Source organism: Oryzias latipes, chromosome 9 (genome assembly GCF_053564925.1).
Source record: "Oryzias latipes strain Hd-rR chromosome 9, Olatipes_Hd-rR_3.1".
Lineage (NCBI taxonomy): Eukaryota > Metazoa > Chordata > Actinopteri > Beloniformes > Adrianichthyidae > Oryzias > Oryzias latipes.
The window spans coordinates 29,567,976-29,591,147 of record NC_136245.1 but is presented as its reverse complement, the minus strand read 5'-3'; the positions used below and the strand labels follow the sequence as shown (position 1 = coordinate 29,591,147).

Below are 23,172 nucleotides of genomic sequence, written 5' to 3'. Positions count from 1 at the left end.
AAGAAAATAATGAAAAAAATCACTGTTTTAGCCAAGAAAGAAAACAAATGTATATAGTAATTCAGATGTTACACAATTTTTCAACAACTCCATGACTGTAACAGCGCTATCTTTGGTCCACAATAAACTTAAAATTTGGGAGGATGAGCATTTTTGAGACCCACTGAAGAACTGGAATGACTTGGTAAAGGTTTTGAGAGTGGAACTAGAGTGAAGTGGTAGCCCTAAGATCCATTACATACTGGCACAATTTCAGTTAAGTCTAACAAAATTGCAAAATTTAGACACTCACTCCTACGATCAATTTAACGTCACTAACTAGCTGAACATTTTGCTTTTCAGACTACAAACAACAAATGAGCAGGAGCAAGAAAAACTGCAGATGTAGCACCAGGTTAAAACCAAAAACACTGTTAAGGAGAGTTTACAGCGGGAATCACTGAGTTAAAAATGTTTAAGTCTTACTATTGTTTCTCTGTATCACTGTTTATGTCTTTGACTCCTGTTTTGCTTTGTTTAAAAAAAAAAGACATTACAAAAAGAAAATGTTTCAAAAAAAATCAAACAGAACAAAGTGTCACAGTCCATCTCAGTTTAGTCCGCACGGGTTAACTGAAGAAGTCGATGCCACTTTGGTTTTCTTGTGAACAGATGGCTTTGCATCGACATGAACTCACAGTAGGTCGTGTAATGAGTACAAGCCAAGTCGTGGCTACGGTCTGCAGGTCACACAACACTGTCTTTGGACAGACCTGAGAGTGCAGCGGCCCAAAAGCTTCAGCTTTTCACAGAAGCGAGAAGAAATGGCGTTCTTCCTGCAAGCTAGACAAGCATGAAAAGAAACAGATGTTTAAGTCAAGTGCTGTAACATTCTACCATGACAAGATATGTGCTCAGGGCTGCAGCTATCTGACCCAAGTTCCTCAGGGTCTGCTAGTCATAAAAAATACTTCTGGAAACATTTTCAAGTAAAAACTGACATGCATATGTATCAATTCTGTCTTTTCTTGGTCTCAGTTCAGCTTCAACTCTCATCCTGTATATACAATGTAACTCTACTTTTTAGACCTTAACTTGCTGGGATTTCAAAAACAGAAAAAGTTTGAAACAAAACACATGCAGACATACAAATACAGCCAAAACATTAGATCTTCATAGAAAAAACATTAAAATAGGTTGTTACACACGGACCTGAGCTGCATTCCTGCATGCTGCACATTCTGAGTGTTACTGGTTTTAAAATCTTCTCACAGCGGCTGTTTGGCACGACAGCCGATTCCCGCCCCGTCACACACTTGACCGACCGCCGTTGCTGGCCACCACCACAGCTCACTGAGCACTGCAAGAGATAGAAATAGCTCAGTTAAGTGTGTAAGATAATGAAAATAAAAATAAAGTTTCGAGTCCTCTTCGATGATGTGGACAGACCTCCTCCCAGTCCCCACTCTTCCAGTGGGCGCATGGCTCTAAGCTGCAGGGCTCTGTGCTGTTTGGCCTCTGAGTGGTGCTGCAGTGATGTGGCTCAGCGCAGAACACCCGCCGCTCACGGACGCCTTCGCCACAAATCCCAGTGCACTGAGGGGCAAAACATGGAGTCAAAGGGGTAGCTAGAAGGAAACACAAACTCTGTCTTTTTTCTTCAAAGTTGACATTAAATTAGGGTCCAAGAAGACACTTCTCATCTGTTTAAAAAATACTTTTTTAAATAACCTTTTTAGAATATCTTGTGCTTGTAATTGATGTTTTACTTAATAACAAATATTGTGTCGAAAAATTATTAGAACTACATTTGGAAAATGAAAATCCTGTTACCAATATCAGAAAAATCACATAGGTTGAGTGGATTTTCTTTATTTCTCCATCCACTAAAACCCCACTTCAAGGCACATGTCATCTTTTAAAAAAAAACATTTTATCTCAATTGATCAGTTTCTCTTGCTTGTTAAATAACTTTGTACCAGAATGTAAGAATTGATTGAACGATATATACAAATAAAAACAAATACACGACAAAGCAGCACATCAGACTGAACAGAGGAGGCAAACACTGAGATTCAGTAACTGGCAACATTTTTAGTAGCACTAAATTAGGGTCACATTAAGAGAATTTTTGACACAATTGAAGTTGAAATGTCCCTACCGGTCCCCAGGGTGATACATCCCAGTTCATGCAGGGGTTGTGAGGACACACCAAGGTGCTGAGAGGCCTGCTGGACACAGCCTGGCAGTGAAACGGTCTAAGTGGACGTTTACTTTGAGCGTCCACACACTGGACGTCCCGGAATCTCCTTTTAACCAACGCACAATCATCTGGACACTGAGGGGAGAATGGTATTACACTGAATGACTTGCACATAAATGAAAACTTGAGCTATGTTCACACCGCCCTCTGCAACACGTCTTCAAGCAACTACTTCCAATGAAAAGTCAATGTAATCTTGCATAAATGCGCGTTTTGGGATTCTGAGTTCAAAACTCTCATATTCGTAAGTTGCTAGACGAGTTTTTAGTCTGTGTTTGGGCTCTACGAACAAAACGCGTGTTGAAAATGAAACCAGTTGAGCTTCCACCAATCAGGGAGTATGATTTGATAGTGAGGCATAGATGGTGTCCTTTTCTATCCATGGAAGTGTCATTTGTTTGAAAATTGAACATGATTGATCAAATTAATAATTGTAGTTTGTGCCCGGACAGAATTCTATGACACCAAGTCTTTCACATATTGGAATAGAGCTGTGAAAGAAAAAGCCTGGGTAAAGATCTGTGAGATTTGCACCACTTGGACATTTTGCACCAAGCCTCTTCCAACATGCACTATCACTGTGTAGCGCCAGTCCAGTGTGAACACAAAGCATGTTCAACAACTTTCGTTCAGCGCGTTCTTGAACATGCATCACTTCCCCGTTGTGTACGTAGCATGAGACGACTTACTTTGCTCCAGCTGCCAGCTTGCCATGTGGCGCATGGCTGCAGGTGACATGTCCGTGCAGGTTCAGGTCTCTTCATTTTGGCACAATCTTCCTCATTCTGTGAACTGCACGTCACTGCTCTCCACACAGCTCCAATCCCACAGGTTGTTGAACACTGAGGAAAGAAAGGCCTTTTCTCTTTAAAACTCAGTTCAATTGACGTATATTTGGTTTGAAAATACAAACAAGTTTTATAGAAAACGTTGAGTGTGAACTTTTTTAGCTTTAGTGTTGGATGTTTTGACTCAAAGAATCAGGGAGGGAGCATGGAACCATATCAATAGCCTTTTTACACTTCCTTGATAAAAACTTACAAGTTTTGCATTATTGTTGGATTGAGCTAATTATGTAACAAAATATCTTTACTCACCTCACTCCAGTTTCCAACAATCCAGAAGACGTCCATGCTGGCCGTCTCTCTGGCCGTCTCTCTGGCCTTCAGCTTGTTTTGGTGACTGACCAAGCTGCTTTGGGGAGTTTTTTGTTTCTGGTTTTGATTCTTTGATCCACCACTTTTGAACTTGGAAGACGTCTCAGTAGGACGTGAGCTGGAACTGTTGTCCTCAAGTGTTGCAGCTGACTTTCTCATTGTAATTGTTGGTGTGGGGTGAGGGGATGGTGCCGTGGTGAATGATTTTCTTGGTGTGACAGAAGGAGCTCTTTTCGTCTGGGTGTCGGTTTTAGGTGAGCCAGCCCTGTTCCTGTAACTGGGAGTGATGAGTGGATTCCTGCGTGTCCAGCCTTGGCTGATATTTGGAGTGATGGAGAGGTTGGATATGTGTTCAGTTGTCTGAGTACTGGTGAAAGGAACAGGGTTGGTAGTTGTGGCTGGTGCTCTGATTCTATGCATTGTTACTGGGCTTTTTTGCGGTTTTGAAGGAGTTACTTGAAGAAAACTTTTGGGTGATGTAGCTGTGGTAAAAACTTCCATGTCACTAATCTTGTCTTCTGCTGCTGTTGTCATATCTTCAACAACATAATCATATCCTGCAGTGTACATGAGCATGGTGGGCGTACTTCCCTCTTCTAAATTTTCATCTTCTATAAGAGTTACTTGTTTCTGTTTTTCTGTTTTAGTGCTGTTTTTTGGATTCTCAATTTTTCTCATCCCAAAACTAAAATCAAAGCCATCTGCATCGATGATTTCAGGGGTTGTGTGTTCAAAGTCTGGAAGTGATGTGGTTTTAAGTATGAAATTTGTTGTAGCTTCTTTTTTTGTCGATGTAGGTGCAGCTGTGGTTCCTGGATGCTGGGAAGGAGGAGTTCTTGGAGGGGAGATACGACGGGACATAGATAGAAACCCTGGTTTTCTGTAAAGACTTGAGTTTGGACAGTTCTGCAAGGCACATAGGGATCTGGATCTGGGTTTGGCGGCGAGGTTGCATGCCTTCCTGGGCGTCAGGGCACATGTTACATTGCGTGAACGAACACCTCCTCCGCATGTTGCAGAGCACTAGAAGACAAAAAACAGAAAAAAGTCACCTTATTCAGTAGAGGGTCAGTTAGATAGAATGATAACATCCTGAGAATAGGACTTACTTCTCCCCAGCTGCTAACAGCCCAATCCTTCCCACATGGTACATCCCTGTTACACGGCACTACAGGTTTTGGTTTCAGAAGATGCTTGCATTCCACAGGATGGAGCACTCTTTCTTCCCAGGAAACGGTGCGAACACAGAGAACGGTTCGCTTCCTCACACCCTCAGACCCACAGGTAGCTGTACACTGTTGCCAGCTGCCAACCCACCACCTGAAACAGATTTGGCAGAAAGTAGACAACAAAACACATGACAGTTGATATTTTTCCTGAAAATGTAGTGCCATTAAAAGTAGATATATACTACTCACACCCTACCTCAGATTTTTATGAGTTGTTAAATCCTAAATCTTGTGGATCTTTAAATAGACGGAATTTTCTGGATTATTTTGCTCTTTTTGCACAGTCTTGTGCTGCAGGTCAGTTACACCGAAAATGTCAAACCACGAATCACATGTAGAACATTTTTACAGGTTAGAGCCACTATTAAAAGGATTTTTTAAAAATATTCTTCCAGGAACCAGATGCTTAGATGTCAGAACATTATTTTGCGTATCAATGCCAAATCCATGGATGTTGATCTCAATAATTGTAAGGAAATTTGATTCTTTCACTGAATACATTAATGTTGGATCTTCAGTCAACTATTCAATCAGAACGTATTTACATACCAGGAGTACAGGCTCACTAAAATGCTTCACAAAACAACAGTAAAAATCATAAGAAACACAATTTTACAACGTTATACAAATAAAATCTATAAATTCAAGGTTAGTTTGATACAATTCGTCCTTTTTTTTTTAAAACTGATTCACCCATCCATCCATCTTCAGAACCTGCTAAATCTCTTGTGGGATAGTGGGGTTGCGGGAGCCTGTCCAGCTGTTATTGGGTGAGGGTGGGGTAAAACCTGGACAGGTTGCTGGTAGGTTGCAGGTTCCACACTATCACAATTTAACTGGTGTTCCAAGTAATAACCAGTGGATGCACGAGGAGAAGAACGTGCAAACTAGACAAAAAAAGGTCCTAGGCAGGATTTGAACCAGGGCCTTTTCACTGTCAGATGAGGACTAACCGTCACACCAACGAGCAACCTGAAACTCATTCACCAACTGAGGAATAATTTGGCTCAAAGTTTGTAATCGCCCTAAGTTTGTAATCAAAACAGGTCAACAACGGTGAAACATGTAGAAATGTCAATAAAACAATACACTTTTCAATAAACCTTGAGCCTTTGAACAGCAGTAAATGTAAAATTATAACGAGATGGACGAGACATGGGAGTGCACACACCTAGCAGGGCATTCCATGTTCTTGCATTGGCGGAGTTTGTCATCTGGACGGCTGTCGGAGTCACACAGAGACTCGTCCACAACGCCCATGTCCGCCTGAAAACAGCGAACAGGCTGGTGTTGTTCTCCTAAGATCAGCCAGGAATCCATAAAAAAACATATTAGGATGAACCACATGGAGATGTGCAGTAGTAGGAGAGACAGGTAAACGTATTTGGATCAAATTAAGCCACACCTGAACCACAGGTGGTGCTGCAGGCTGTCCAGGCTCCATGTCTCCAAAAGTAAATCGGTTCAGTGACCTCATTCTCAGAGTCTTTTGTCTTCTTGATGATGTACTCGTACTGTATTCCTGGATTCTTTTCTTGAATCAACAGCTAGAAAAACCACAGAAGAGACAGCTATGAGATTTAGAACCAAAATAGGAGTGAGGATGACCTTTTTTTAATCCAGACCTATGAATGTGGGCCCAACCTGTAACATGACTGGATGCTTGGTGGGTCCAGGAGCAGTGAGGTTCTCCACATTCCCATTGCGTTCATAATAGAACGTCGTCCCGCCCACTTCATACTCGCCATTCCACTGGATTATGAAGTTGCCGTTCAGGAAGTACTCCTCTGACTCCACGCTCTTTAGGGCCAGGAAGTTTCCCACCTCCGACGCTTCCTTTACCGAAATATACCGTGCCCCCTCAGGTATCACCCCCACGTCCACGTAGCCTAAGAGAGTTGGGGGGGGGGGTCAGAGTCACACACAGTAAGGCAATGGATGGCCCACCATGGCTGCTGCCACATTCACATCCAGACTGCCAGACAACCTTCCTCTGATGTTTAATAGAGGGTGGGCTGAGTCTGCGGGGGTGGCGGGCGTTTGTGTGTGTGTGACTGAACGCGTGCTTGTTTTCAGCGTGGGGGGGCATTGCTCTGTCTCTGGTTTTTATTGTGCGGGGATGAGGAAGGAGCAAACAGGGGGGGACAGCAATGAGTGGGTCTCTGGAGTTTAACGATGTTTGTGGGAAGGTGTGTGTTTTTGTGTTTGTGAAAGGAGGGGGAGGCTGCAAATCTTTTGAAGTCACAGACATCTGGGCCGCTTATCTGGAAAAGGATGCAGTGCAAGGCAAAAGCACACACAGAAGAGGAGAAACAGGAGATAGACGGGGAGGAGGGGAGCCTACAGTTTCAAACCCTCTTTCACTGTCAATCTGTCTTTATGGCTTCTCTGTTTTTCCAAATGTGCAAAATCTGCCAAAGAAACCAGTCTGTAGACACATGCTTACATTTCCTACAGGACAAACAGCTGTGCACTGTGGACAAGGTGGCTGCCATGACAACCAACAAACAAAAAGCACAACATTTTTTCACACTCTGTTGTTGGGCACTTCAAAGCTCATTATGGGTTTGTTTTTGTTTTTAATAATGATTTTCGTCTTTGGATACGTTTACATGGGTTATTCATGCAGTACTTACCAAATTCTTCTCCTTGATCGAACGACTTTGAGACGGTCTGACAGCTTGTTCCATCGCCTAAACAGACGCCGCATCGATCCTCCACAGCGTTTGATTCAATGCCATAGTCACAACCTACGTCCTGCAGAACAAACACACGTAAAAACACAAAGGTGATAAAGCCCTGCACAGCGAACGCTTCATACAAGTGGTCTTAACCCACTAATTTAAAACATTAACTGTATAACAGACGTGGACTGGGAGAATGTAACATCACCCATAGAACATGGCTTACATGCGGCTTCAATCAAATTAAGTCAAATCAGTCACCATTTTTTCATGATACAGACGCCACCATGTTGGAGCCAGAAATCATCATTATGCAGTAGTTGGTCAGAGTGGGTCTGAGTAAACTTTTCTACGACAAGTACTCTGGCCAATCAGAAGTGAGCTTGGAGGAAGCTACCACTTGAAAGCTGACTAAATAAACATAATTGAGGCATTTAATTGGTTGATTATGATAGAAAAAAGGTAGCAAAGTAAGATTAGTTATTCTGAAAAGTAGAATTACATAGTAATAGCTGTTCATTTTTCTATAGAAGTCTATGAGAGTTTGGCTTCTTGGAACCAGCGGGTACATCTTTTTTGAAATGCAAGGGGGAAGGGGTTACTCAGTCCAGTTCTCATATACAGTCAATGTTGGAAAAGTTACAATGAAAAACACCACCCTGCTCTACTAGACCCCCCCACCTTCAGTCTATCAGTCTCTTACCAAGCCACACTACCTTGCACACTCCGTTGACACAGATGTTTCTGGATTTGTTGTTCATGAAGCATGGCGTTCCATCAGTCACAATGTCCAGCATCCTCTCAGAGAAAAACTCACCGACAGGTTGACAGTGCAGTTCGCAGGGATTTGCTGTGGAGGATTGCGAAGGAGGAAGATTCACTTGAGAGTGGTGGTTCAGTCTTAAACCACGTTCAAACACCACTAAATCATAACCTATTCATCAATTTTGTTAACCCGCTATATCCCTTGTCAGGGTCACGGGGTCTCCAGAACCTGTCTCTGCTCCTGTTGGGTGAATCGGAGCAGGGCCACACAATCACTCCCTCACACATTTACACATGCACACCTAAGGACACTTAGAGTGATCTATGAAGTGTAGTCTTAGACTGCGGGAGGAAGCCGGAGTGCCCGGAGAAAACCCATATATGCTTAGGGGGAACATGCAAACTTCACACAGAGGTCTCAGCTGGGATTCGAACTAAGGCCAAACTATTATCCCTCCAGTGCTCCGCTTAGCATGATCACGGATGTGGCAGCATCCATTCATTTTCTGAACCAACCTCAGTCCCAATAATGCTCATTGAGTTGATGGAGCCAACCCAGCTTCAACAACTGCAGTCAGGGTACACCTTGAACAGGACCCCAGTCCGTTGCAAGGCCACACAGAGACACACAACAAGTTCACACCTAAGGGACAATTTGAAGTCACCAATCACCCTATAGAGCATTTTTTTTTAATTGTGGAAGGTAGCTAGAAGGGTGAAAGATGCACAAGGAGAACATCCAAACTCCACCTTCAAACCAAGGGCTTCTTGCTGTGAGGCAAGAGTGCTAACCACTACACCGCTGGGTTGTTGTGTTGACCAGCCCCTGTCACTCAAGCATGTCAAGGCTACAGCAGGTGGTCTGCAACAACAATTAGTTCCAACGAATGATGTGTTTTTTGTTCAGTTAAAGAAAATTGTCTGATGATGCAACAATAGCTGGGAGAGACTATAACAACTGCTTAATTAAACAAACAAAAACAAAAAAAAAAACACAACTCAAAGCTTGACCGTTTTAAAAGCAAATGCTGCCCTCTACTGGGAAAAGCCTCTCAACTGTCCATATTTATTTTATGATTGAAAAAAAATAATACTGCATCTGTTTGTGGTGTATTCTGTGACTTACTAGGGCTAAAAACAGGAATCCAGTGGTAGAGCTCGTTGTGGTACGGCACAGTGTCAAACTCACTACACAGCATCTCTCTAAAGGTTGGTTTGTCTCTCTGACAAGGTTTTGTGTTACAGGTCCGATAGCGCTTCCTCTCCCCTGTGCAGTATCTGCCCCCGAACTCTGGCCTATGAGAAATACAGCGACAGACCACCTTCATAAAAAGAAACATCAAGAAAACTGAAAAATGTGTTTTTTAGTGATTCAAACGCTTTGTGAGGAGTCAGATCTTACTTAGGGTTATTACATTCCCTCTCTGCAGACTGAACTCCTGTACCACAGGTCCGAGAGCAGTAAGACCAGGTACTCCACTGTCCCCATCCACCATTCACCGTTTCAGGCAGCTTACCCACAATTACACACTCCCCAGAGATGCACCACTAAATAAAAGAAAATAACAGCAAAATGCTTTGATTTTTTTTTTTAATTTTTGTTTTAAATCATGCTCACATTTGTACTTCTAATGACCAATGTGACAAAGCATCTGCTCACCTTCTCTGGTCCACAGCGGGTACCATCGATGGGAGAATCCAGTTTGGAGCGACAAGAGCCATTTACAGAACACCAAAGAATCTGGCACACATTCTGAAACAGACACATCAGTCAAAAACAACGAGAATGGGCGGGGTTTTGTCTTTGACTTGGTCATGACACACACATCAACCTCCGGACAGAAAGTAGCGTTTGGACCATACTGGAGCTGGCACTGGTGGTGGGTGGTGTAGCGGATGCCAAGACGAGCCAGTGGCGTGGCAATGTCCCTCTTAGAGGGACGGTCATCGAGGCAAAAGCCCCAACCCCGGCTGAGACGGAGAAAAGGAGAAGAAAAACCAAATGACAATTTTAAAGAAAGATGTGAGAGTCACAAAACTGCAGAGTGGGCTACAGAGGAACACTGCGGACAACAGAGATGTTTGTCAGATAAATATGAAGCATGCGTTTGTATTCCCACATTTACTCTTCATGCTGCAGAACTGCAGGTGAAAGCTGTATTACCCAGAGAAAAACACACAAGCACAGTAAAATTATACAAATTACAAAGAGAAACGTTTTAATTTCATATCACTCAGACGTTCTACTTCTTACTGCTCTGTTTGTTATTCCAAATTCCAGGTGCACTGTTCAGGGCCCACCCGTAGGAAAATCTTGTTTTTAGTGTTTTTTACATGTTCTTGTGGCTTTTTTCTGATGATGGAGAACCCATTTTGAAAAAATTAGAAACACAATTGCATCTTGTAGTATTTCTTCATTCAAATTGTCTTGAATCAGGAGCAGACTGTTTGAAAAAGAGCTTATTTGTGGTGTAGAAAATCTGCAGGGCACGAACTCCCCAAAAATTGGAGGAGAGGAATGAGGGTGGGGTTCCTCCACACCAACAAGCACATTTCTAATGAACTACTGCTGCTTTGCAGAAACTATAGATGTCCTAGAAAACTACACAGGTTTTTTTTTGTATTTTGGCCAAAAACAACATAATCATGATTAAAAGACCCCTGGGAATGCTCTTAAATAGGATCAAAAGACTTACAGTACTTTCAGTTCCTGGAACAAGCAGTCTACACCTGTAATTTCATTCAATCCCAGGAAAGTGGAAGGAGTTGCAATACACGCAGCAACAGAGAATAAAAAAGAAACAGAATGTGCTCTATTTTTAAGCTCAAAGGCTTTTTGTGTGTGTGTGTGTGTGTGTGTGGATGTGTGTGTGTGTGTGTGTGTGTGTGTGTGGAAAGTGGGGGGCACACATGTTTTTTTGCTGCTGCAGAGATGCAGACCGGCCTGACCACCTGCTGCTCCCCATTCACTATTTACACAAAAGGGTCTGTTCAACCACGACGCTCTCAGATCATTCAGCAGTTCACGTTTTTTTTTAGCTAGGCTATAATTATGCTATAGGCCTCCTTTGATTTTATTGTAACACTTTCTGTCTCGGTTTTCAGTTGACCCCCTCCATCTACTGTTTCCCGGAGTCATTTGGCCTGATTTAACCTTGAACACCAAGGCTGTTCTCTTCAGTAAGCTTAAATCCCTGTTATATGGACTGGCTTCTATGCCAAACTCCCAGAGTTTTAGTTCTTGCTGAAAACACAAAAATATGAAGGTCATACGCAAGCTTTCTGCGTGTAAAACTGCAACAAGAAAATGTTTAATCAGCTAAGTTGCTTTTTAGTTCTTAAGATATGAATGTATTTGTAAACACACTTTGCTTATTTCAACCAACATGCAAGACAGTGATTAAGTTTTGTAATGTTTAAATATTGGAAATGTTTTGAGTTTTTGTATTTTAGGAACACTACAATGTATTATGGGAGCTAAATCTAAATGAAGAATAAATGCATGTTTAGTGAGGAAGATAAAAAACAAAATGATGCCCTAATAATTTGAAAAGTTCACTCAAGGATTTTTTTCCAGTCACTCAACACTACAAATGTTAAATAGTTCTGAAAGGATTGTTGCCTTTTTCCTTTAAATTTCTAAATCTACCCTTGTGGACAAAGTTTTGTTATTTTGAAGGGAAATAAAAAAAAATGCCCATGCAAATTATCAGCCATTTAATGCCTTTTCTTTTCTTTTTTGCGTCAGAAATAGACCAAGTCTAGTCAGTCAAACTCTAAAAATAAAGCAAGAGGTCAAGTATGTCATGCATGCTTGATGCCATTCATTTTCTGTGTGGCGCTCCCTCCTGCACAGGCATGTAGGATTCAAAACTATGTGAGGAAGTGAATGTGTGCAGCTGTTCGTCTTTGTGAGGTGTTGTGATTGAGTGCCAAATGTGTGAGTGCATCCTGCCTCACACTCGGGGATAGTTCCAAAGTCTCCAATCAAACACCTCCTTGAACAAACTTTTAATGTAAATAACTGAGAGATTATTTAGAGCATTGTGTTTTAGGATCAGACGTGAGATCACATGACTTCATTCATTTGCATATCCCTAAAAACCACACCCTTTTTAAACAGACTTTGATCTAGTTTTCTGCTGTGAATGAGTGGATTCTCCACCATGCCATCACAATTAAATAGCTGTTTTGTGTGCTTCCTCTGTTAAATTGTTAATGTGAACTGGTCCTTAAATCACATTTCTGGTTAAACAAAGGTTTACAAGTAATTGTTGTTATTATTAATATTATTATTGTATGTATTTTAAGATTAAATGTTTTTTTTTTAATTCGACTTAAATACATATATTTTATGCCACAACAAGAAGGCATTATTTGTCAAAAAAATGAAAGTGCGGTAAACTGAAAAATTTTGATTTTGCTGCAAATCTTCTTCACTGCAAAAAAGGGAATATATGGGTAATATTGTAGATTAAAGTCAACCCCTTGCAAAAATTTCCACAAACACTTTTTCTTTCCATATTATTTTGTGTTTCTTCTTCATTTTTTTAAAGGATTTTTTGGATTGGACTTTAAAAACAACTAAAAAAGTAAAACGTACCTGAACTTCTGCTCAGTGCTGCTCTTAAGAAAACACACTGTCATGAGTCCTTATATTCTTTTGTTTTTGTTCTTAGTTTTCCCGCCACTAAATACATTTGTATTATTTGTGTTATTTTCAACAACATCTGCATGTGATCAACACTATATCTGCTTGATTTGAGCATAAAAAAAATCATGTAATAACAACATAATAATTTAATAAAATAATTATGATAAAATAATAATGACACCATTATTAGTTGAAGTGTTTGTCATGAACTAGTTCACAGTATAGGAAATTTGAAAACTTGAACATGATTCAAAAGTGAATTTTGACAGCTAAAACAGTAAATGTGAATTAGGTCTTACTCGAGGAAGCGTGTGATGTAATCCTTGGAGCAGGAAGACCAAGTGAGAGGCGAGCTGTCGTACATCAGCTGTCTGGACATGATGAACGGGTGCCTCCCTTGAAGCTCACAGTCATTCCCTTGGCCGTCATGTTGGATTCCAAAGCTGCATTTAAGCACAAGTGAAGCATTTGTTTGAATTTCAGTCCAAAAAAAAGGCAATAGAAAAAATGACTCCCTGTATAATAAGATGGTTATAATAAGATAACTTCCTTCTGTCTTCTGTCTGACTCCTATTGTTTATGGCTTCTTATTTTGAAATAACTTGAATCGATAATTAGGCTGCCAGGAAAAAAGGAAGATGTAAAAAAATAACAAATGCATTTAAACACCAATTGGTGGCATGAATTGGCTGGATACTCAAATAATCTGATTGTCACTGAAAATTGAAATGTTTACCTGATAGTAATCATTTCACATTATTATAGTTCATAATGTATCCATTTCTACAGCTTAAAGCATTGAGTAATGGGTTTTCAGTAAGAAAGCTAAAAGAAACCGTCAAACCTCCTCATCTTATCTTTGATTTTGTCCTCCTAAATAACTGCACTCCTCACTCTAATTATGGCCTAAAAAGGACAAGAAGCAGATTTTTCTTTACTTGTACCTCCTTTATTACCTTTAAATGTAAGAGGTGCACACCACAAATCTATCAAGGACAAAGTGAGAAGGATGCACTTCACGGGAGGTACATTTAGAGAAGCTTCAGTCATTTCCTGTCTGTAAAAATTGAGATAAAGGCTAAAAAAAAGCATCCTTAGACAAAGAAAAAAATCTAAGACCAAATTGAGAACCTTTATACCTCCCAAAAGACCAAAACAATATATAGGGCTGCCAAACATAGACACCTTTTCAACTATGGCTTCAACTACAAGACGTATCGTATTTCCGAAACTACAGAACCAAGCTTGTCCAGAACACAAAAACTTGATTCAGAAGCACAGGTTTGTTAAGGCCAACGGGTAATATGACTCTGGATCCTCACAGTGACTGCCCACAAGCAGAACTAAGCATGCACAAGCATTCATAAACATATATTGAGTAAAAATTAAATGTGAATCCCACTTGGCTCCGTTTTCATCACATTGATATTTTTACTGCGCTGTAATTGGCTAGCCTGGGACCACACTGACAAATTTCATTTCACCTTGTGGTGTAACAACAATAAAAGATCCTTGAAATCCTTAGAATTAGATTTCTGCACCACAGCAAAATGTAACTTATTACAGTAATACCTTTCTTTTTAATGCATTACTTCCACCATAGGATATGAAAAGGATTTTCACACAATCAAGTCACTGATGATTTGTTAAAAGGATGTTTACAACAAATTGTGTTGATCAAATGGATGCACAAAGACAAACCTGTGGCCCATTTCATGAGCGACGGTGAAGGCGACAGGTAGGCCTGAATCCTCGTTGATGTTACAGCTGCGGTGTGGCTGACACATTCCAGACAGGTGAGACAGACCCAGTGTTTCACAGGGCTGGTTCATTCCTGCACAGATGTCTTTCCTTTGACAGAAAACATTTTCAAGTCATGAGCCACAAACTATTTTCACAGCCCCTTCATTTGTTAAAACACCTTGTGGGACATTTTATAACTCACTCCAAAGAGCTGGAATATTTAGTTCGTTGAACCTGTTGGCAAAAGATGATTCACTTGCCTGGTGATGAGAATTCCCAGATCATGGTGAGCTGGATGTGCATCATTTTGTGGATTTAAGTGTTTCTGCCAGGCGCAGAAACTGGCCAGAGTGGTATCTGCATTGTGAACGATCTTTAACCCTTTCTGCAACAAGCAGAAAAGATCAAAATAATGCTCAACATCAATGACTTTCTTTAGCTTAGACAAAAAAAGTAAATGCTTTAACCTGAAAACAACAAGTCTCTTTTCAACTGTCTTAAGCTCTTTCAGAGGTTGCTGTGTAACCGGAGATGAAGAGAAGGATGTAAAACAGGACAGTCTAGTTTCCTTCTTGACACATGGTCTACGAATCATCATCATCGTCATTTATTTATTCATAAAGCACCTTCCTATACCACCCAAGGACACCCCCAATTGAGTACCATTGTGGTTTAACCCCCCAATCCAACCCCTTAACACTGAGTGTCAAGCAGGGAGGAATTGGGTTCTTTGGTAGGACTGGGCCTGGATTTGAACTCACAACCTTCCAGTCTCAGGGTGGACACTCTACCACAAGGCCGCTGAGCTGGTCAATTTATGTATTTTATTTGAATATTTGATCAAACTGCAGATCGATCCTCTCTGTTACATCTCAATTTAATTTTATCTAAGATGTTTTATGCCTGTATGTTTCACCACTCTGTATTTGATGTAAATTACCAAATCACAGTCTGCAACAGGATTAATAAATGTTTTTTAGTGCATTTTTTCAGGAGAAATGTTACCTCTTGTCCTTGTAGGAGAATGAGACGCACTAAAATGACGTGAATGGCGTTCCCGATACTGGCATCATGAAAGATGCCAGCCACCTGCCAACGTAAAAACAATTTTTTTTGTTCTAAAGATCAGAACCCTTGTCTTGTACTGATGGCCAACATGAATGCAGAGCTCTCACCATGTTCATGATGGTGAAGATGTAAGATTCCACATGTTCACTGCCATGGTATTCGATGAGTTTGGAGTCGGCCACCACCATAGTCTCCACCCAACGCTCTCGACTGACAGATCTGTGGCTACGGGGCTGAGCCCCTGCCCTCTGCTGCTCCCTCTCCCACTCCTCCCTCTCCCTCTCCGCCTGGATGGAGTCGCTTGGAGCGTCTGAAGCGTCGGCAGTGAAAGAAATTACATGCAAATGTAGACTCTTTTTCAGCTGCAGGGCCCGCATGCACCCACACAGACATACACACCTTGAACTCCACACGGGCTTCGAGTCGGTTCAGGCTCTGAGTCACGTTTTTGTCTGTGAATTCCTGAAGAGGCTTTGGGGTAGATAATATGAGGCTGTGGAAGTCCTGCGGCGTCATCGGGTGATTTCTGAACTCGTTCAATAAAGAAGTGTCCCTCTGGGAGAGAAAAAAATCCTGTCTAAAAAAAGAAAAACAAGAAAAGTAAAGATCATGCAGACACTGAAATAACAGAGTCAACAAAAACATCACAAAGCCAAGATTCACCCACTCCTACATTTGGATAGAGAAGCTATCTGACCCCTTTGACGACCTTCTGAAGGGACCATAATCTGTTATTAGTTTGCAGGTTTGAATCCCTTGTCTTGCCTTGGGCACATTCCCCCTCTGCAGCAGCAGTGTAACTCTTTCCGAAGCATGCCATGGATGTTCTCACTGGTGGAGGCTGTTCACAGACCAAGGCTTAAGTGTGCAGATACTCACAAATTATTCTTAGCTGGTTTTCTTGCATACAAATAAAATAACTATTAAACACACCAGGTGCCCATCTCTAAGTTTCCAAGCAAAAAATACTTAATTATTGAGGTGATTGCATTCATTCAGGAAAAGCTTTGCATTATGTTTAGCACAAACATGCCCAGACAGTTCCTGGATGAACTTTTTCTTTTTCAGTTAAAACAATGTAGCCTTCCTCTTTGTTAGCTTTCTGTTACCATACCTTTTGGTGACGGGTCGATTTTGACCTATATCTTAAATCTGCTGTAGAATATAAAAAAACCATTATATATACTTTTTTTCATGTTTTGATAATCTCATTAGGCCTCCTTATCCATGAAAATTACTAGTTTCAATGTTTTTGGTCTGATTTGCAAGGCTAAATAAACAACGACCAATTCATTTTTTTGAGATAAAGGTTTTTAACAAATTTATTTTTGGTACTTCTATGCTTTTAAACTAAAATTGATCAGTGCTGACCCTAACACAAGAAGAACAAAAATATAACTGGAAAAAAGGATCTTTTTTTTTAAAGAGCAGATTAATGGAAACAAAAATGAAATAAAATATCTTATGAAGAAACGTTGCATGTACCTTCAAAATTTTAAGACATGGCTGCTTGTCTTTTTTTTTTTTCCTGGTGTGTTTGAGGAGCTCCATGCAGATGTGGAAAAATGCAGCTGTGCAAATTGGCTGGTTTCACTTCCAGGGTTTCACCCTGCTGTTTATATACTGTTCAGCTTTCTGGGTCATGCTGACAAGTTTAACATGTGCCTCCAAAAGCAGAGGAAAGAAAGTAACTGCCCATTCATTCAGCAGCCCACGTACATATCTGTCGCTTTCCACTGCGGTTTTCACGTAGTTAAAAAAAAAATGAAAAAAATAAAGACACTGCACCTGCTTCAAGTAATAAAATATATATATATATATATGGAGAATATTTGTAGAATACAACTGCTTTAAAAAGCATTTGCCACAACTCAATGCAGGATTGTCAGAAATTTAACAAAAAAGGATGTTTCCTCCATTTATGGTGTATAGTGTCTACTCCAAAGCAATATGAAGAAAGAGGGCGGACTCCATAGATGGCCTTTAGCCAAAGCTCCTAGATCTGTGGTGGACTCATCTCCAAAGCATGCAGGATGATACGTCTGTGTTGGGCCGAAAAGTTTCCCAGAGGCCCTGAGCGGAGACCACTCATGAGAATTGGCTGTAACTCCCCCAAACAGTCTATGTGAATGCCGCGAGGAAGGTATGTTTTCTTTTTGGGATCACATCACTGGCAGAGAGAATGTGTGAAAACATTGTAAGGTCAAAGGATTTTGTTTGCTGATCCCGGCGATCATACCTTCCCAACATCTCTCGTATCTACTGATGAGTGTTAAATTTTCCCAGCAGGAGGGCCAGGAGGTGAACAGGCAAGAATTCTGCTACAGCGGAGAAATACAGCTCTGCATGTTGTATAATGTGCATAACTGCAGTGCTTTTAAGCAACGCAGCATGAAAAATGTTGCTTTTTCAGTGTTATGGTGTTACTTGTGATCCTGAAATTATTGTGCATGAATCCTCTTCGATGTCTCTTAACAAGTTGAAAAATAAGTGTTGAAAGAATGTTGAAAGACTTTCCTTTCACTTCCTCTTCTCCCTCTTCCACCTCTCCATTCATGCCTGACCATCCCAACCTGGGAACAGGATTTTAGGGTGTGAGGAGGCTGAACTTCAGAAGGTTACCATAACACAGGTCTCTAACATGAGGAACTGATTTGCTTCTCAAAGATTAAAATAAAGTCACTTTTGTTAAATAGTCTAATGGTTAGTGGGACAAAAGGATGGGCAGGACTCATGTTTACTGCTGCAATCTGATTAATCACAGCAATTTTCGATACAAAATAACTTTTTTTTCTTTTTTTGCTCTGCTGATTCCAAAGTTTGAAAGATAATTACGCTTGAAAGCTAATTTCTTCCTTTGAGGTCAAAGTTATCACTACCTATTTTCATTAGCACAGCACATGTTTTTTCTGCAAAATACTTTTATAATTGGTCTAAACTTGCAGACTCCAGTAAGAAGGTTTGAATTTTTCCAACTTGATAGAAGCACATTTTTGTCTCAGTTGCTCAGATCAGTGAGGTGAAAACCAAACATACAATTTTGTAAATGTAAAAGTTGTTTTAGATATCTATTAATTTTACTTTTCTGCCATAAAAAGGATGCCACCCTAAGATGGTGTGGCAGTAACAACGTTTTGGCATTGCAGCATATGAAAATCACCTGTTCTCCAAATGGCAGCTACGGAATTTAGACCTTCCTTCCTGCATGCAACATTAATCACATAGAACACACATTTCTAATACTTTAACTGGTGTTACTGTAACTGGCTGTGCTATGCCAGTTCTGTCCAGACAAGCATGTGTGAATGTTCAGATTGCTGCCCAGAAAATTCAAAGCTAGCTTGTGTTCTTGCCTGAAGCCTGCATTTTTATGACACTGCTATTTTTCATATTTACAAGTTTTTTTCTCTCTCATTTGGATCTTATTTGCCTTTTTTTTAAAAACTTTGCTTCAAACCACATGAAATGTCTGTTAAAAGCATAAAAATGAACTTTTCTTGTCACCTCTTGTTTGCCCTAAACTTGATAGAAAGTTTATTCTGAAATTTGATTGTGAGGAATTGCACAATGTACCATGATAAGATCATGTAATGACACAGAAAAAGCTGTAATGGACTGGCGACTCGTCCAGGGTGTTTTCCTAACAGTGGCTAGATAGGCTCCAGCAGCCCTGTAACAATTTTGCTTATTTGCATTAATAGGCATCAAGGAGTTAGGCAGGTTTGGCAGATGGATGGATGGATGGATGGATGGATGGATGGATGGATGGATGGATGGATGGATGGATGGATGGATGGATGGATGGATGGATGGATGGATGGATGGATGGATGGATGGATGGATGGATGGATGAATGGTTTAAAGGATGGATGGATGGATGGATGGATGGATGGATGGATGGATGGATGGATGGATGGATCTGAAATTGCTCACCATTTTTGAGTAACAACTTGTTACAGGTCAAAGTGGGACAGAGGGAGCAGTAATGCATGAGGAAAGTTTAGTGCCTCAGCTGTCAAAAGGTTTTTGCTGCGATTCTTAGTTCATAGATAGATGAAGTTGTTCAAATAGCGCGTTTTAGCTGTAAAGATATCAGGAAGCAGTTTATTTATTTTTTTATGTACAAAAAACAGTTGTTTGAGTGACGCTTGAATTGCCACTAAGCTCCTCCATAGATTGGTGAGTGTTATAGCTGGCCAGGAGTCTGCTGAAAAAACAGTCCATGTGTTTTATCTGTAGCTAAAAGCATTAGCATAGTTCTGTGTGTCATAAATGTACAGTGTTCTCTTGCTATATCGCGGTTTGTGCATCCTGATTGGCTTTAGACTATTGTCAATCAACCTCCTCTGTTCCATATCTCCCCTGAACAAAATGAGTCCAACTTGCCAAATCTATAAATCTTTGATTGCGAGCAGACATCTGTTTTCCTTCTATAATCCTGGACCTTTTTTTTCTATGACGATTTGATCTTTGAGAGTTTAAACAAGAGAGAAAACTGTAAAAATGTTCACGTCTAAGTGTGTGTAGTGAGTAAACAGCCTTAAAACATCTATAATTTTTGTGTACTTTTATGTATTTAGCAGATTTCATGACTTAGTTTTAAAAAGGTGCTCATGTGATAAACTAGGAAACACTGCGTACTTCAGTTCAGTGCTATTTTGTGTATATTTTAGACAGAAAATGTGTAGACTGAGTACATTAACAATTCTGTATAACAAAAGTTTAGTGAAAAATCTGTCTGTATTTTCTAAGCTATTGTTAGAAAAGATTTACAGCAAGCAGTTACATTTTATTTTATAACTTTAATGTTGGTCAATATGTCAAATGTAAATCTATTCACTGAACTCAAAGTGAAGTTATTTCAAGTGAAGTTTATCTTACCTTTGACCCAGGTTGTAGCTTAAATCTGAATCTGATTATCCCTTGTGCTATCCTATGACCCCACCCTTACATTGACGTGTTCTCCCTACCATGACAAAGGTGAATAAAGGGGAAGAGGGTCTCATGTAATCCATGGACACCAGTGAGGATCACAAATCATTGAAGAAATGACCCAACTCCCAATGTTAAAGTGCCTAGGATAGCACAAGGGTCACAAAGCAAAAACAATGAAAGGGTATTCTTTGTAAGCAGGAGGCGGGGCATCACTAAGAATAGCTTTAAACATGTAAGGAGAGAAGCTAGAGGAACCATGGGTTGCTTTGTATACTGTCTGATTCTTTCCATCTGCGTTATTGCCAGAGAAGATCAAGATTAGACATAAAAAGCCTGATGATGTCTTTTATGTGTCATGTTTGTTTAGACACAAATAGCCCTAACTTATGATGATTCATCTTGTAAGCAGTCCTCCCATCCAGGTTTCCCGAGGGTGACTGACCTCCTGCAGCTGGCAGGATTTCACATCCCACATCTGTTTGACTGAGCCTCTGTGTTTAGCGGTTTCTTTGTGCTTTTAGTTGCTATAAACCGTCTTCAACAGAACAAAGCACTGCAATACATTGTGGCTGCCATGTAGTTTGACTTTGCAAAGACAAACTGGGACGTTCAAGAAACTTGGAATAGATACTCCAAAGTTTGGGTAGTTTTATCCTTTGAGGATTGCAGGAAAGCATGTAAATTGGGTCAGACGTACATTGCACTCCCTGTCATTGCAGTCCTCTTGTTACAAGTCTCACGGAACAAATTAAGATTTTTCAAGAAAAACCACTGCAAGTCAAAGAGGGCTAACAAAGAGACAGCAGGCAAGACCCTGCAGGAGAGGAATTTCTGCTGACACACATTAAAACACAGTACAAACACTGGATTGTTGAGACTACAGCTAAAACGCCTAATCATGTCAGAGGCAGGACATACGTTTTTTCCAATTATCATAAAATTTGACACAAAACTAACGTTGTTAAAAATGACAAAAAAAACAAAACAAATGTCCATGCTTGCCTCGTCTTTTTATGATTAAAATTCTTTGCTTTTTTGGCTGCTCAGAAATATCTCTGCTGTCCAAATGACTTCTGTCTTTTATAGCCAAGCTTTTGAAATGATCAAAAAGTCTGAATCAACATTCAAAGCGTGGCCATATTCCTTCACTTATCATCTGTCAAATCTCATTTTTCCACACAACCAAACCATGCCAAAAGCCATTACTGACGCACGAGACATGAAACAAATCATTTCATTTCTGCTAAGATGTTCTGCAAGTGTGACTATGAGGTGAATGAATGAGGGAAAGTGAAGAGGGAAACATCTGAAGGACGGGGAAGGCGTGAGAGCAGTCAGCAGTCCCTCTACAAACAGTGCCAGGAAGCCTTTGAACAAGTGGACTAACAGGCAAGGCACTGTCAGGCGGACCGGTTTGATGACTGCAGGAGCCACATACCCACTTCCCTGCAGTGATGCCCCCCACTGCTGTGTGGTGAAATCTTTCCAGACAGACGTTCTTTCAAGGATTCAGACCAAATTCAGGTCACTTCTTTCCACACATCTTACCAGTCCTTTGCAGGTGCTGATGGCAGCAGTCCCTCTAACACCAGAGGCTTCCACAGTCCCAATGAGGTGGCAGGAATTCCCCTGGAAGAAGCGATGCTCAGTGGTATTGTCCTTCCTTTTTTCCAAAACATAGTCGTTGGAAATCAGATGCTCGTTTGCAGTCAGATTGAACTTCAAGTTTCGACCCTTGTAGCTAAGCTGATAGTAGACCTGCCTCTGCGGAGGCTGGCCTTGCAGGTCACGTCTGTGTCTTCCCATATTAAAATGATGAGACACCTCATTGGAAATAAATTCTCCATCAGCACTGGTTTTCACAGGATGGACAACTGACAGGTCTGGACCTGCAAAACAGGGTTGAGTTTAAGAAACTTCTTACTGCAGCAGATCATTGCAAACTTCACAAACTCAGTTCCCATGCATCACACTGACCTTGGTCTGCAAGGAGGGAAAGGAGTGTGTCAGGAAGCTCTTTGTGGCCGCCTGCCAGGATGAAAACAAAGTGAAGCAGAGAAAGAATCGAGCACCCCCAAGAACATGGCATGTTTCACAGAAACAAACTCAAAGTCCTGCAGAAGAGTCCCCGGCATTGGCGATCCAGAGACGTTAGAGAGGACCCCTTCTGCTCTGCGTCATGGTCGAGCTCACGATCGCGGAGGAGGACTGGCAGCCAGATCATGGCTGGAAGAGGGAGAGAAGGGGGGAAAGCTCTGAGGTCGGAGGGGAGGAGTGTTCTTTGGACCAGTGTCTCCTTTCCAGACGGCAGCGTGGGGGAGCACAGCCTCAGCGCTGCACACACAGCAGCTGCCTGCGTTTGGCTGAACCACTCAGATGTGTCAGAACTTGTCTTCTGAAGCAGCGACGCGTCAGCAATGCCACTTAGCAAATAACAGGAGCATTGAGCATGTGCAGAAAAACTACAGATGGTGCAAAAAGAGAACTTTTAGAATAATATTTATTAAAAATCCCTATTATCATAATCTAATAATGGATGGGGTTGCTCCACGCCAGTGGTATCACCCACAACTCAGAGGCGATTTTTTAATGAACTACTCCCACTATGTCCTCGAAAACGACACAGCTTTTTTTCTATTTTGGCTGAAAACTGCATAATCATAGTTAAAGACCACTGGGAAAAAATAGATCAAAA

General features: G+C 40.9%; 1 protein-coding gene across 1 annotated transcript; it reads right to left on the bottom strand.

The window, feature by feature from the left end:
• Positions 1-460: 460 nt before the first annotated feature.
• Positions 461-22,839, bottom strand: adamts12 (ADAM metallopeptidase with thrombospondin type 1 motif, 12). Its single transcript, XM_020705737.3, has 25 exons — positions 22,455-22,839; positions 22,026-22,366; positions 15,942-16,119; positions 15,650-15,852; positions 15,480-15,563; positions 14,735-14,859; positions 14,433-14,582; positions 13,031-13,174; positions 9,904-10,048; positions 9,738-9,830; positions 9,480-9,625; positions 9,204-9,373; positions 8,029-8,162; positions 7,265-7,385; positions 6,273-6,517; positions 6,034-6,175; positions 5,800-5,926; positions 4,509-4,719; positions 3,340-4,422; positions 2,932-3,084; positions 2,141-2,317; positions 1,429-1,575; positions 1,192-1,339; positions 731-822; positions 461-672 (listed from the first exon to the last, which is right to left on the bottom strand). Exons 1-25 carry the CDS (start codon positions 22,564-22,566, stop codon positions 595-597), a joined length of 4,749 nt encoding a protein of 1,582 aa, XP_020561396.1. The 5' UTR covers positions 22,567-22,839; the 3' UTR covers positions 461-594.
• Positions 22,840-23,172: the final 333 nt, after the last annotated feature.